This window comes from Photinus pyralis, unplaced genomic scaffold (assembly GCF_008802855.1).
Source record: "Photinus pyralis isolate 1611_PpyrPB1 unplaced genomic scaffold, Ppyr1.3 Ppyr1.4_LG3b, whole genome shotgun sequence".
Taxonomy (NCBI): domain Eukaryota; kingdom Metazoa; phylum Arthropoda; class Insecta; order Coleoptera; family Lampyridae; genus Photinus; species Photinus pyralis.
Genome location: NW_022170510.1, coordinates 25,867,253 through 25,883,143, shown reverse-complemented (window position 1 = coordinate 25,883,143; position 15,891 = coordinate 25,867,253). Strand labels below are relative to the sequence as shown.

Sequence of the window (15,891 nt, the reverse complement as noted above, 5' to 3'; positions counted from 1 at the left end):
GTGAGCATTTGGTGCATTGACACAAAACCTTCCTGCCCTTTGACGAAATGCAGACGACCTCGAGTCTGGATAACCCGAAACATGTATGAATAGGTAACAACAGAAATATCTAGTTCTTTATGTGCTGACTTTCAATGTTCCGATTTTTATTAAATGCAGTGAGCACACATAAAATACGTTTTACTTGATCGAAAATAAGTAAGATTTACGTATCTAAATGAAACAGTGGGGGAAAATTCGTGGTTTTATTAATAACTGATACGATGAAGATTCATGACGGCACTATTTGCAGTATGTAATTCCGGTATGGTATGTGTGGTGGTTTTGTAGTTTCAATTTTATAAAATTAAATTAGGTAATTGCTAGCTGAGAAATCTACACAAGTAGTATAACTCCCGAAGGGGATTAGTTCATATTGACTTGCCTTTGACATCTTTCTATTGAAACTTGGTTTACCATTGCGATAAATTTTCATTGTATAAAGAGTGAAAGAGCTACTATAGAAGACGGCCAAATAAAACAAATAAATTTGCACGTGCTCGTTCAGGCGGAACTTCAATACCGTTGAGGCTTCCGCCAGAAAGCTATAGTACGAGTTTTCGAAAACTTGGAAACGTAATTTACTTTTATCAAAAATGTTCGCTGACCACTTTCGTCAATGCGAATTGAACGCAAGGATTTATTAAAGCTATTGTCATATATATCACTAAAATAAAGTAATGTAATTTGGAGTGGTGGAAATTCCGCAATTAAAAACCTCAAAATGTAGGCATACTTCCTGTGTATTTCTATCTACTCCCAGTACTCGTACGGTTATTTACCTTGTTATTCATCTACTGGCGGCGATAATCTAGTCAAGTGGATTCATTTCATTTAAATTTAAACTAGTAGGAAAGCTTGTAATGCGAATTACCGACTCAAACCTTTTCATCATCTACAGTTACTATAAAAACTTATACAGTTAGCTATAAAAATAAGTGTCATCTAGATTTAGCACAATGTAAAAGACCGTATAGCTTCTAGATTTGTTGAAAAGGTATGTTTGTTTTCATCATAAGATTTGATAGCGAAAATTACGTAATTCGTCGTCTTTAAAATGAAGCGAAATGCAAGCGGTGGAAAATTCGAATTGTATAATATAACGAAGATTGACTGCTTCTTCACATCCGTAATTGACATCCTATTTTAAATTAGTACCATTTTGGTTATAATCCTGATACACTTTTTTTGTTACAGATATAAACGATCACCATGAACAACTGACACGAAATGGCAGAAAATTTGTCGTGCGGATCTGAACCGATCGAATTTTACAACACAACGTTTGGATTCGAATCTGCTCTTCCTGAATGGGAAGCACTTTTAACCATCTTTACGTTGTCGCTAATAATAATAATGACAGTAGTTGGTAATATATTAGTAATACTTAGCGTTTTTACTCACCGGCCGCTTCGCATTGTACAGAACTTTTTTATTGTATCGCTTGCTGTCGCCGATTTAACAGTAGCAATACTCGTAATGCCAATAAATGTCGCATATTCTATAATAGGTAGATGGTTGTTTGGTATTCATATCTGTAAGATGTGGTTAACTTCTGACGTAATGTGCTGTACCGCTTCAATTCTGAATTTGTGCGCGATTGCGTTAGATCGCTTTTGGGCTATTACCGACCCTATTAATTATGCTCAGAAACGAACTTTAAAGAGGGTGCTTTTAATGATTGGTGGTGTGTGGCTGCTGTCGTTAATAATTAGCTCGCCACCGTTACTAGGTTGGAACGATTGGCCGGATACCGAAGACTTTTTAAATGAACCTTGTCAGTTGACACAACGAAAGGGTTACGTTATTTACTCTTCATTAGGTTCATTTTTTATTCCGCTGTTTATAATGACTATAGTTTACGTTGAAATCTTCATAGCTACAAAACGTCGATTAAGAGAACGTGCGCGTGCTTCCAAAATTAATACAATAGCGTCAAAAACGCATATTAATTCCGAAAAAGAAAAGGAATCTACGAAATGTTCGAGGGATCGAGAGTCAGTAAGTAGCGAAACAAATCACAATGAACATCCAAACCTTTCCGATGTTACGAACGGCAAGTGCAAAGATAAAAAGCGCCAAAAGTGCAAAAAGAAGAAGAAGTTACACGAAAAGGACAACGTTTACTTAAAACCGGTACTGATCCATGAGGACTCTTTTACCGATAATCCCGAAAATTCTCCCAGTCCCGTTCGACGTAACTCAAATCCCTGCACTTCAGAAAACCAACCGGTCACTTCGTCTTCGACGGCAACCTCTACGACGCCCCCTTCGGCCAATAAACAAATGTTAAAAAATGAACAGAAAACGGTGGTAATAAACGAGCCGGGTATTAAAAAACCAGGGGCAGTCTACCAATTTATTGAGGAAAAACAACGCATATCGCTTTCAAAGGAAAGACGTGCCGCACGAACTCTCGGAATTATTATGGGAGTTTTTGTGGTTTGTTGGCTACCTTTTTTCTTAATGTACGTCATCACTCCATTTTGCTCATTATGCTGCCCCTCAAGGAGAGTAACTAGCTTTATTACTTGGTTAGGTTACATTAATTCCGCCTTGAATCCTATTATTTATACCATCTTTAACTTAGATTTTCGCAAAGCCTTTAAAAAATTATTGTTCATGCAAGTGTAAATATTAAAAGGCAAGCTGTAAATTTTTACCGTGTTAAATTGTGTTAATGCAAGACTGCGTATTCCGTAATGTATATAAATGTACTCAACTTTGAAATGTAGTTAGGTATCTATATGAATGATCATTCCTTTCGCTGAATGCATTTCTGTAGTGTAATGAGCCCGTACTGCAAAATGCATTTGGATTGAGTATTTTTATAGTCAAAGTTTTATAAGATATGAACATTTCTTATTTGTTACCTATGTACATATCATAACATTGTTTTTAACGCACTAGATGTAGATTTAAGTTAAAGCCAAAGTGTGATAACTAAAAATTGTTACGAGAAAATGAATAAGTTTTATCAATGTGATTGCTCTGTTACAATATAAGGCATATATGGTTATAAATGACGATGTGTACTTACAATCTTAACTTTGAAATGCAATAAAACTTATAAATGTGTTCGTGTTTTCCCTTCACGGAAGCATAGATATCTACTAAATCATCTTTTATGACGTGACTCCCACTGGATTTATCGGCCTCTCTCTTTATCAGTCTGCGAATCTTGACACGACCAATATACTCTTTGACTGTAACGGATGGTTACAAATCCTAGATGACTCACCGTTTATATTCTTTGTCTTCCGGCGTCGATGTCGATATTTTGGGAACTTACCGCAATATTTTTAGCGCATTTTTTATAAAAATGTGCTATTGTTTGCGTTTTGTCCGTCCGTCTGTCCTGGAATTTTGTTGCAGTAGGTAGGCTATACCTTCAAGGTGTTCCAGATGGCCATCAAATTTTGCTGTCTAAAAGTCCCCCCCCCCCCCCCACGAATTACTACTGAGATGCTGTTTTTGAAAGTAAAACGTGCATAACTTTTACATACGGCAACCAATTGGGCTCAGATTTTGCATACGCATGTCTTTTGTGGTGCCAAGTTAAACTTTAGAAAATGGGGGTGGGGGGGTTGCTCTACCCTTCATAGTACCTATCCTAATTAAACTATTGGAAATTTTCCACTCTGATATTCACGCGTGAGAAACAATGATGCAATCCCTTCCTCGCTGCGTAATGCGCTAATAGCATAACCGCTTCATCACAACTTTCAGCGAGCACTCTGCTTTTCGCAGTTCGCACACTCATATCAATACCCTTCGTCTCCTCCGGTCAAAGTCCGTTACCCTTAATCTAAACTGAAACTACAGCAAATTTTACCTTCCTTCACAAAACATTTTATTATTTTACTCCCAGGCCAAAAAGCATTTTACGTAACTAAACATTCATACCCATTACATGACGTGCACGTGGCATAGATTATCATTATGAAGGTATTTTCTGTATATTGTATTGTAAATGAGGAACCTCGGCTGCTACTTCATACTACAACGCCACTGATATTGGAACTAAATCAAAACGGTAACATAGCTAAATCCCCCAGAAAAAGACATCACTCTCGCTTAGACTTCAAATTGAATAATATTATGCCCAATTTGGTTGACTGGAAAGTAGATTTACAATATTCTCCAAAGAAGCAGACATCAACTGTGCACATAGCCAACCTCATCTATGCATTATGCGGGATTACATTTTTTTTGTAATCGTTGCTTTAGTTAAACGTTTCTGGAAAAGTGAAATAGGTAGGTTTTTGAAAATTGTACTAGGAGTTACTCTGAAGGCCGAATCGATGTAAAATAGTCGCACTTTCGGAAATACAGGAAGCTAGTAACGTCGTTATTTTAAGTGGCAACCCCTGATTTTTATTGCATTTTTGGATTCTACGTAAAATTTCAGTTCTTTTGATACCCTCATGTCGATATCTACCATTTATGGTTTTTAAGTTTACTTTAAGAAGAAAAGGGAGAATGCAGACGGTACCTTGATAATTGATTCCTTGAAAACGGTTGAAGTTATGGTAACCCATTTTTACCAATGCATATAGAAAGAATAGGGTTTTCTTTTAGTGTACTTAAAAAAAGTTAAGTTGCGTACGACCGCACCTATGGAGATCCAAATTACAAAAATTCAAAGACTTAAACATTTCTTACTCTGAAGATCATGTCTTCTCTTGTTGAGGGAGGCCACGGCATACATCTTTTACATATCCACACAAAGAGAAATCTAACAGGGAACGGTTCGGGAATGAACAGAGCCGAGATAGAGCCGAGATTACCGATTAAATGCCCTGGAAAAATGGGACTTGGGAATAATGTCTGTATTATGTGCAGGGGAAACATCTTGTTGACATAACAGCATATTCCTGCAGAGGCGGATCTTTTTGATACACATGGAAACTACAACTGATTTCAAGTAATCAATTATCAAAGTACCGGTCTGCATCCGTCATTCTTTTTTAAAGTCAAAATAACTTAAAAACCATAAATGGTAGATATCGACAAGTGGATATCAAAAGAACTGAAATTTTACGTACCTATTGGTAGAACCCAAAAATGCAATAAAAAATGTGGATTGCTATTTAAAATAACGAAGTTACTAGCTACTTCCGGTTTTTGCGGAAGTGCGACAATTTTGAAAATATTTTACATCGATTCGGCCTTCAGAGTAACTCCTACAAATTTTCAATAACCTACCTATTTCACTTTTCCTGAAAGGTTTATTTAAAGCTCCCATAAAATCACCCTGTATATACCCGTGGGCGCTCAAAACTGTAGAACGGTACAAATAAGAATATACAAAAATGCAAAAATTACTACATGCAGCAAACAAAACACACCCTAAGACAATAAATCGACAACAAAACGTGATCACTTAGGCCGTTAGAAACAACAATATCACTAACAAACAACAAAGAACACATATTAATTACTCTTTGCTAGCACGTTTAACAGATTAAGGATGCTTGAGTTTGGTGCCGCCATTCCCAATTATCTTGTAATAAAACTAACTACAAGGTTTTACATGACCGCATGTAAAAAAAAATTGGGCGATAGAGCGGATCAGGGAGCCACCTCCAAACAAGTGGTAAATTTTGGATTTCTTCTTTAATTTTTTTCTCAGCAACCATAAGAGTTACAAAGAATAGGTTTTTGGGTATGCCCTATCTAATTTTGAAAATTGTTTTCAAAATTCCTATCACGAAATGGCGCACCCCTACTTGGGGGGTGCGAAAAGAAATTCTGATTTCGAGGAAATTTGGTATCTGGAGATTTTTGAACATGAAAATGACCAATCTGGAATTAATTTTTGAAAATTCTAAAAAAAAAGTTCCACTGCAATTCTTGGCCGGCAACGAAATGGAGAGAATTCCACAAAATTTGTTGTGTACATACTTGACGAGTTAAGGAACAAAATTGTTGAACAGTTTTTTAAAATATCATTTCAAACAAAAGTTATACTTACTCATTTGAAGATTGGTGCCTTCGGGTTACAAAGTGTCCCCCACCTACTAGAGAGTGAAGTAAATGCGGGTCGTATGACGTCATAGAGAAGCAAAACGCTACTGAAACTTGTTTCATGAAACAGATTGTATTCTATATTTTGTTTCATGTTTGGAATGATTCTGCATTAGTTCATGACATTTGAGCAATGTAACGTAAATCTAATTACGGGATTTATTTATTTAGAATTAATTAACAATAAATTTATAACAGTCTTGAAATGGATTAATTTGTAACTATAAATTAGTATATTTATCACTTTACATAGAACATAATAGTACAAGAGCCACCTAACTAATATTTCACTATAGCCATCAATGTTGGAACTAACTCAAAACAATTCGATTTGGTTATATAGTAAACAACAATCGTTCTAGGTTCTCGGTGCTCCTGAACGCTTCCGAATGTTCTAGAACAAACACGTTTTATTTCCCGAAAAGAATGCGTCACATTCGCCTTACTTTCTTAGCGCCAATGACTAATCTTTTATAGCACCCCGATGTCTATTGGAATATTCGCTACAATCGTTTCTTTGTTCTTGTATTTTTCTTTTTTCTTAATAAGAGTGGAGCAACCACTGCGTCCTTCAAACTATCGTCTGTATCCATTGTTAACTGAAACTGACTTTATTTTTGAATTTTGATTCCCCAGTTTGTGTATCATAGGTACCTTAGTACCTATAGAAACAACTTCATTCGTGTTTTATGTTTATGTTAATATCCAGATATCCTCATTTTGCTTCAATTTGCTAAAATTTTTCATTCTTATAATTCTCACACCAATATTAACTTCAAAAATTCATCTTAATCGAAGGACTTCCTCACGCATGTCTATTGTGTCACTACACTAGTCACTGCTAACATACGTTTTGAAACAAGTTTTTTCGTCGACCTCTCGATAACAATATAAATTACTCCTTAGTGACGAGTACAATGATGAAGCTTATTAATCGTTAGCAACCATTAATCGTTAGCAACCGACCATTATACGTTAGCAACCATTAATCGTTAGCAACCACTTATACATAACAACCATTTTATTAAAAGGAAATGACAATTATATAACAATTCACTTTCGGCAACAGCTGAGAACTTCCATCCACCTAACCATTTTAATCTCGGTTTTAATGTAGTGAGATCAGCAGCCAGTATGGTCGCCAAACGATCTCAGTAAAGCATATCCTGATGTATGTATGTGTAGCTCCTCGGATAAGGTATTGTTAAGGTATTCAGTTACTTTACCTTCAACATTGAGTACGTCGACCACAAGGGATGAACATTTCCATATCTTTCACTATTAATACACGTACTTTAGTACAGTTGCAAAAGAATTAATTACATTCTAATTTCACGTACCTTTTCAAGGTAAAATGTCAACGTGACATTTTCGGAAATATCTCATTGTATTCCATCAATTGCCGAACTGATCGAAACCGTTCCAATAAGTTTCTTTTGAATTGAATGGATATAATGTTAAAATCGTCTCCGCAGCAGAGCAAGCAACATAACATAAATCATAAATATCGATAAAGAATACACAGTTGTTAAATTAAAGTGTATTTAGATACAATCACATTACATTATTTAACACAGAGAACTTAAATTACATGTTTACAAATTACATATAAAACTCAGAAGTGGGTGGAACTTACGCTCTGTAGATGTTAACACTTTGCAGAAAGATCCTTACATAACGATTTGTCGTACGAAATATTTGGTTTTAATTGCTGTTTGGACTACATATTTTCGTTAAAAAATATCTTTAGAACTAAATTTTTTGTTCCAAGAGGTAATAAAACCGTTTCAGCAAATTGTCACACAAGTTTTTGACAACAAATGTTAACTTGATCCTGATGCTTACTTGTTACTTGAGAAGCGAAGGTGGAAGTTGTTGAATTATCTAAAACGTATTTTTATTCATTGTCTAAAAGGAATTACAATATAAGTATCTACGTCTATATACTTAAATATAAAACTCAAGTCTACACCCGGAATGATGTTGCTCGCACCTCCTTATCTAGAGATACCCAGGTTATTTAATTTTCAAATCTTGGTGTAGGGTTAATTTCTAGTTTAAAGACATTTAATGTTTATGTAGGTGCTGTTAGTAAGGAAATCGAACAAATTTACTATTCCCCTGTCGAGAAATTTACCGATTGGAATTAGTGCTGACGAGAAATGAATGGTAATCGTGTTATTGTGAAGAACTTTGAAAATTGATTCAAAGAGAGATTAACTGCCGCGAGACAACCAAAGGCAAATGTAATCAACGTTCCCTACCTTCACAAAAAGTATTCATGAGGTAGACCGTAGACACATCTTGGTGAATCATTATCAAGTAAACAGTCAAGTAAACCTCTCACGAGTATTTCTCGTCCACACCCTCTACTTTTCTTTTTGCGAGTACATCTTTCAAATCTTTAGTCCTGTCAAGTCTACAAGATGGTAGATACAAATACCAATACTTGAAGGTTGTAGTAGGTTCCGGCCAACGTGGAACCCATCCCGTCTCCAATGATTTAGTGACAGGGGTGCGCTGTTGAACACCTTGATATAGAGGCGATATCTAAGGAAACTTAAGGTAGGGTAGTAGAGCCAATAATAGTTATTTACATAAAAGATAGGAAAATGATACATTACTGACGAGGAAATATTGAAGTGCGAGGCCCCTTTGGGGCCGAGTCCTGTACTTATAGGACAATATTGCGGTAAATAGTGAATTATGTTAAGGATACTTAGTTATCATCAGTTATATCATGTTTACGTAGGTACTACAGGTTTGAGTTGTGGTAACTCCACCAACCCAAACCACTACCCCCACAAATTATGACTAAGCGTCTACGAGTATTCCACTACGGGTAATCACGCTGGACCTAAAACAATAAAAATATTTCAAATACCACCACAAAATGTTACATCGACTTTTAAGAAAAATAGTTTCTACGTTTTTAGGTCATCTATAACGAAGAAATTGTTCATAACTTCAAACTCAAAAATTGAAATAGGTTGCTACCGCTTACAAACCGTCTGTTAATATCATGAACTTTTTCTAACTTGAAACGTTATTTACCTAAAACGTTCACTAATGTACTATCAAATTGTACGATAAAACGCACGAATAGGTTTTATGGTTCGTTAAACACTAGGTACACATTGAGATTTGCGTATTCTCTGTATTTGGCATGTAAATTTAAAGTCAGTCACGTTCTTCATAATTTTTGTATCGCAAACTTTACAAATGCTTAACTCTTGGTAGGTATATATTTATTCTTCCGGATTTTCTGCACTCACCGAGCTATATAACTTTAGATACTGTTCATAATCTAGAGTTTTTCCATTATAATTACCCAAATGTAACTTTTCATACAAGCTGCGTTCGTTTATATCTACATTAAAAGTACGTAACATTGGTCGTTATACTGCTTGTATTATTCTGCATCATCAGACTCTTCTCTAATAAACATCACGGCTTGAATACGAACGAAGCTGGTGCGGGCTGCGATGTTATTTTTGTTACATGCTGAACATTTGGCACATACGTCTGTTTCTCTCATTAGCTAGTTAAAACACTACGTGTGTTTTAGATTAAATTATTCAAAAGTCTCGGAAGTGCGTATATTTCTGCACTTTGGAGAGGAAAGTTGCGAAACCATTAGTCTCACTTTCGTCATTTATAAGCTTAAAAGCAATTCCTGAGTATATGCATAATCTAAGAGCGGATAGCTGTGCTCTCTGTCAAAGTTTTTAAATTGATAGATCTCTTCTAGAAATAAATGTTGCCCGCTAGCGATAAACTGTGGTTAGTAAAGACGAATCACTTTTATTGGCCAATGCAATTTCCAACATAGTGTAGGTAGGTAATTTGTAAAATCCGACTGCCACGTTTTTATTGGCATTAAACTGTAAACGATTAAATAGCTATTTGTGTATTAAGAGCGCAAAATGATATATTGTCGATTGAAAGAGACAGTTGACGCGCGACGAAGGAGCGCGGCAATCTCTTGAAATCGACAATCAATTTGCGCTCGAATTACACACAAGATTTTTTCTACAATCGAGCAGTTCACATATTTCCAGAAATTTAAATTTTTCACTCAAATCATCATAATCTTATACCCAAATGAAAGATGTCATTTACTCGTTGTCATTGGATACTCTGAGCAATGCATATTTGATTTATAGTTAATAATTGGGAGAGCGAGCGTTTTTTCTATTTTGTCGCTTATAAGCGACAAAGTGACATTCCTCGAAAAAGATGACGTTTGCGTTGTCAAATACGAGCGCAAATGCCTACTTTGGATATCGATTGTAGAAAAATAATATTATGTTACCTCTATTGCTGTGTAAACTACATGGGGGTGTTGTTTCTCTAGCATGAAACAATGCCGAGATGAGAACGAGCCACCTTGTAGTGCAAAAATACGTGTTGTTAACGTAGTTTCGGTCGAAAATATTAGTCGGGACATCCTGCATGTATATAATTTAAGTTATTTCATAAGACCTGTAGCACAGGGATAATGTAAATTAAAGAGATAAGAGTATTTAGGTTTATTCCTTAATTGACATTTTAGAAATGAACACTTGTTCATCTGCAATCCATAAAACCATTTTACAATAAGTGCCATGGAAGAGACCTGAGACAATCTTCCTCGGCCATTAGAAAGCGTACGGGTGTTCCGTAATAGTCAAATGGAATTTATACCAATAGGTGCAATAAATTGAAGGATTTCAAACGGTTGTTGTTTGGAGTAATTCAAAGATATTAGGTACTCAAGGTTTTACATGAGTAAGAACCAATTTTTCGTAGCTCATCATCTGAATAAAATAATCGGAACAGACTGGTGGTTAAATTGCTACAAAACAATTATGGTTCCCTGTATTGTTACAAACTGCCCTTCATACCTTAATCTAAGCCAATGTTACACACACCACACACTCGCATATAAGCAAAGACAGCCTGATAAATAGTACAACCAGATGTCACGTTTCTAAATTATCGGAGAGTAAAACACCTAGGAATTTGAAACCGTGCTAGGTTTCTTCGAACACATACAATGGGTTTCTGTCACTTATTTAGGTGGATGCCGACTTAGCAGTTTCTATACTACTCGCACCACATCTAAAGTTAAAGCGTCAGCGCAATACCAACCGTAACGACATCCGGCTCTCCATACCTTTAGGACAGATTTTATTGGCTTTGTACGCCATTTTGTTTCCCGATCAACGGTGAAGCCAGGGTCGAGCCTGTTGGTTGAGCCCTTAATTACCGGTCTACTTCGAGCAAACGTATCAATGGCAGTACTCGGCACCGATTGGCCACGGAAACGCAGACTGGTATTAGGGACTGAAATGGCCTGCGGTTTACGGAACCACTAACAGAATAATAATAATGTCGGTATTATCATGGGCATAGTTCCGCCTAGGTCTGCTTCCTACAGAACCCAAAATTTAAAGCACTATTTTCCCTTATTGTCAGCAGTAGTAAACATTTAAAGCCCACCTAAACAAGTATAACTTTCCTTGACCACGCACAGATTTGTATATATCTACTTGTAAATTAATACACAGTACGTAAATTTTAACTCTGAACATACAAATCTTGAAATATTCCATGTTCAATTATTAAATATACAAGTCAAATACCCCTTAACCTTCCTGCTACGAAGAGGGTAGTCCAATTTTTGTTTTTTGATGATAATTTTGCACTAAGTGACTTCTGCGCTTTCGTGTTTTTTTTATCCTCCATTATGCATCCTTTTGATTGTTGCTGATTATTTTAACAACTGCTTTATTATTTTTCTGTAAAAAGTTGGAAAATTTATCTCCAAGAAGCACTGGATCGGTAAACAAAGAAAAGATTGTGCTAAAAAATAAGTTGTAGAATGCAGTGATTAAAATTAGTCGGGACATTAATAGCTATCATTATTGACTCGTGATATAATCTACTATTATAAAATGTATACAAAATGGTACATATGCATCTTAATATTTATTTGCTGCGGAATATCTCGATAAACAAATTCCATCAATCGGCACTATTATTCACATTATCACATTTCATGTTGATGGTTGAATTGTTATCCACATTACACTAGAAATGAAGTTAAATATTTTAGCGTACATAAAAGAAAGTCCGCTTACAACAAACACTGTTCGTAATTTAGCTAGAGAATTTAAATTTCCCATGCTGTACTGAATTAGACAATTCACGGCCAGAGTTGGACTGGGTCACTGGGTCACTGGGTCAACTGGGTCACTAAATTAAACTGGGTCGCTGGGTCACGTCATACTCTTTTCAGTTAGACCCAGTGACCCAGTTTGACCCAGTGACCCAGTTTGACCCAGTTTGACCCAGCGACCCAATTTCACCCGGGGATCCAATTCGACCCAGTCACCTAGTTTGATCGAATAACGCAGTTAAGTCAGTGCCCTCGGTTCAAGTGTACAGATTATGAAATAAATGAAATGCTGCTTTGTTGAAAATAATACTCGATTGCTTGACAACTTCCATTTCTGTGATGTTTGCTTTAATACTGCCGTAAAAAACTTTCCATGTCCCGAATTGTATTAGAATAATGTTATTTCTTTGCTTCAAGGCTTACCAGTTTGCTTACAGGTGTTCATTCACATTTAATTTTTTTCTACTAGTTAGCTTAATCCAAATAAATCTTTTCTCTAAATACTTTCATTGACTACTTGACTACAAACTATAAACAAATGCATGTGATTTTTTTAGGTATTAGTTCTCTTGAATGAAATTGGGCTACGTGCTTGTTGTCGAATATTATTGAGGAAGTTTTTTTTTTAATTAAAAGTTACTTGAAATTGTTTTGGATGATACCTAACAATAATTTAATTACTGGGCCACCGGGTCAAGACGGGTCACTGAGTAAAGCTGGGTCAAGATGGGTCACTGGGTCAAGCTGGGTCACCGGGTCAAGCTGGGTCACCGGGTCAAACTGGGTCACCGGGTCAAACTGGGTCACCGGGTCAAGCTGGGTCACTGGGTCACCGGGTCAAGCTGGGTCACCGGGTCAACTGGGTCACTGGGTCAGTAAACTAACTGGGTCACCGGGTCACTGGGTCACTCTATGCTTGACCCAGTCCAACTCTGTCCACGGCAAACGAGTCAAATTCCAGTAACTGAAAAAAGCTTGAAGACAAGATACGAGCGACTTGCGAAATAGAACCGTGTCAGTGTTGAACGAAAAGTCACTTTTCATAATGGACTTTGTCCGGACAAAAGAAGAAAACAAGTATAAATTGTGCACAACTCGTGTGCAGGTAAAGCGCAGTTTTTTTAAACCGAAATATCTTAGTAAATAGTTATATTTCTTCCAGACGTCCCAATCGCCCTTTACGAGTACCTACCCTCTTCCGACAATCCGTTCTGGAGATATAAGGCAATATATCCCATCACGACAAGGGGTCGAGGAGATGTATGGTAGGTAGAAATTAATTAGTTTTGTTGAGACCTTTCATTAATTAGAATCCCATGAACGATAAAACCAGTTTCACTCCTCACCCCCCAATCCCTCTTTTGATAAGGGGTCACAAAAAAGGCGGTACTTGGTAGAAAACAAATTCTTTCGTTGGGCCCTTTAATTAAATACCATGAAAGATAAAATTAATTTCTATAACCCCCCACCCCACCCACTGATTTCAAAAAATAGTCGCGCGGGAAATTTGTACATACCAATTAATTTCGATGAGACTTTTCATTGCAATACCTTGAAGGTTGTACCCCCCCCCCTTTTTCAAAAGTTTTACTTGGCACCACTAAGATATGCGTATGCAAAATCTGAGACTATGGTTGTCGTATATAAAAATATGCACGTTTTACTTTCAAAAAAAGTCCCGTAAATCGTTCGTATCTGAATGAATCTGACTCTGGAAGGCTCCGCTTCCGACATTGAAAATCTCTACGGGGAATTGTCTCTTCTATAAGCGTACCCGGTTTTCGAAACTCCGTCACAAAGTTTACAAGTTGTTGTGCACCCTTACTTTCTTGTCTCGTTGCCGTGACCACAAGTGAATTCCCGTTTCTATCAAGCAAGTTTCATTTACTGAATCAGATCTTCGCAATCTATCTTTTAGCGTGCTGGCTTAGTCCTTGTACGAGAACGCATGCAACATTCTACGAGACACCTCGATTCTTTGCTACTGTTTTTTCATCTAGAACTTTTTAATACCCTCTCTGCAAACCATTGGTTCCATAGAATCTGTTTTGAACAGTCGCAGGTCATTTTGGAACTAAACACCAACACGTAGTTCCAAAACCTTCAGTCCAAAAACCTTAAACCCTCTGCTACAAAGCCCAGGTCCAAGGAAACCATAGCCAACTTGTCGTTTCACACCCTAACTCTCGACGAGAATTCAGCCCTTTTGAAGAGTTTAAACTTCGCTGTCGTTCCCAAGGAAATCATCTCACTGCTGTTGTATTATCCATCGGCACTCTGTCCAGAGAGATCGCCGATTCAATTCGTCTAGCCCCTAAATCCAGCATCAGCAGATTCGAGTACGTTGCCCTTAGAAATCTTCGCAATAATTCCAATTTGGGCATTGTCTCTGCACATAAAGGCAACGCTAGAGTCATACTAGATGAGTCCCAGTGTGTTCACAAATTCAAGGTCTTCAACAGATACCTACGTCGTCATTCCTCGCAATCCCACGTCCAAAATCGAAGGAGAGCCCTCAGCAGCTATCAGATCGTCTACACTCCCCAGGGATATCCTACGCCGCCTCATCCCTAGCGACTCCAAACCGCCGAAGTTGTACGGTCTTCCTAAAATTCACAAGCCCTAGAGTCAGCACCCTCAACTTGACCACCTACCAGCTCGCTCAATATTTGAAGGATTTCACAGGTCGCACGTCATCTATCATTCTGAACGGTAGTAAAAACGATGTTCCCTTGGATCCGAAGATCTTCTTATCAGTTTCGATGTTGCATCATCTAACAGATTTTAAAGGATAACGACAAGGACGTCGGTTTAGTTTCCCTGATCAACAAGTGTTAATTTATATTCTACCTATTTTCAGTTCCCAGGAAAGTTTTACGAACAAGTTGCTGGCGCTGCCATGGGTTCTTCTTTCTCACCTGTTAACATATTGATGGAGACTTTCGAATTGGTCGCCCTGAAATCTTTTCATCTTCAACCCAAAAGCTGGCATAGGTGCGTCGATGACACCAAACAGAAGGTCGCCAGGAATATAGCCTTCCTGGTGTAGGTCCACAAAGTCACTGATCGCATTGGAAAGATCTTTCGGAAACACGAAACCAAGATCGTCTACAACTCGTACAATAGGATGTCTCATATATTACCAATCCCCAAAGAAAAATTCGCGCCCCTGTTTTTGTGTTTCAGTCTACATACATCCGGGACTGGTAATGCTCGAAATTGCCGAGCACGGACATGTTCGAGGTCATCATAGCTCTAAGTCCGCTGTTCCAAAAGAAGCTAAATCTGTGCCATTCCCTCTTCTTCTAGGAAATAAAAATCCACGAGGGCATTGAGCATCGTCAAACACCGAACAATTTCAACCGTGACGCGGGATAGTCACCTTCTACGCTTTGGAAAGTTGTATCTCATTGGATTATGTGTCACTTTCTCCAATATCTGTTTACGGAATAGTAGTTTAAATAGCTAGGTTTAGGCTTCTCTTTCGCTCATTGGTAATAGTTTTATATATTTTATTTTTATATTTATTTTGTTTCTTTTTTTGTCTTGGTGAAGCCTCTTACGAAAGTGGGTGAAACGTTGACTTTTCGTTCAACATTGACAATATCATATCTCGCAAGTCGCGAGGGAACGGGATAGTAGAAATAGCCGGACCGGAT

At 37.2% G+C, this 15,891-nt stretch overlaps 2 protein-coding genes across 2 annotated transcripts in view; one reads left to right on the top strand and one right to left on the bottom strand.

Moving 5' to 3' along the window:
• The window catches only part of LOC116166666 (ionotropic receptor 25a-like), a 266,463-nt gene that overhangs the window by 69,741 nt on the left and 180,831 nt on the right, over positions 1–15,891 (bottom strand). The window lies entirely within an intron of this gene.
• On the top strand, positions 915–3,009 carry LOC116166669 (tyramine receptor 1). Its single transcript, XM_031481709.1, has 2 exons — positions 915–1,036; positions 1,237–3,009. Exon 2 carries the CDS (start codon positions 1,270–1,272, stop codon positions 2,671–2,673), a length of 1,404 nt encoding a protein of 467 aa, XP_031337569.1. The 5' UTR covers positions 915–1,036; positions 1,237–1,269; the 3' UTR covers positions 2,674–3,009.

Coding starts and splice junctions, on each gene's coding strand:
- LOC116166669 (XM_031481709.1), top strand. CDS start 1,270: ATGGCAGAAAATTTGTCGTGCGGATCTGAACCGATCGAATTTTACAAC.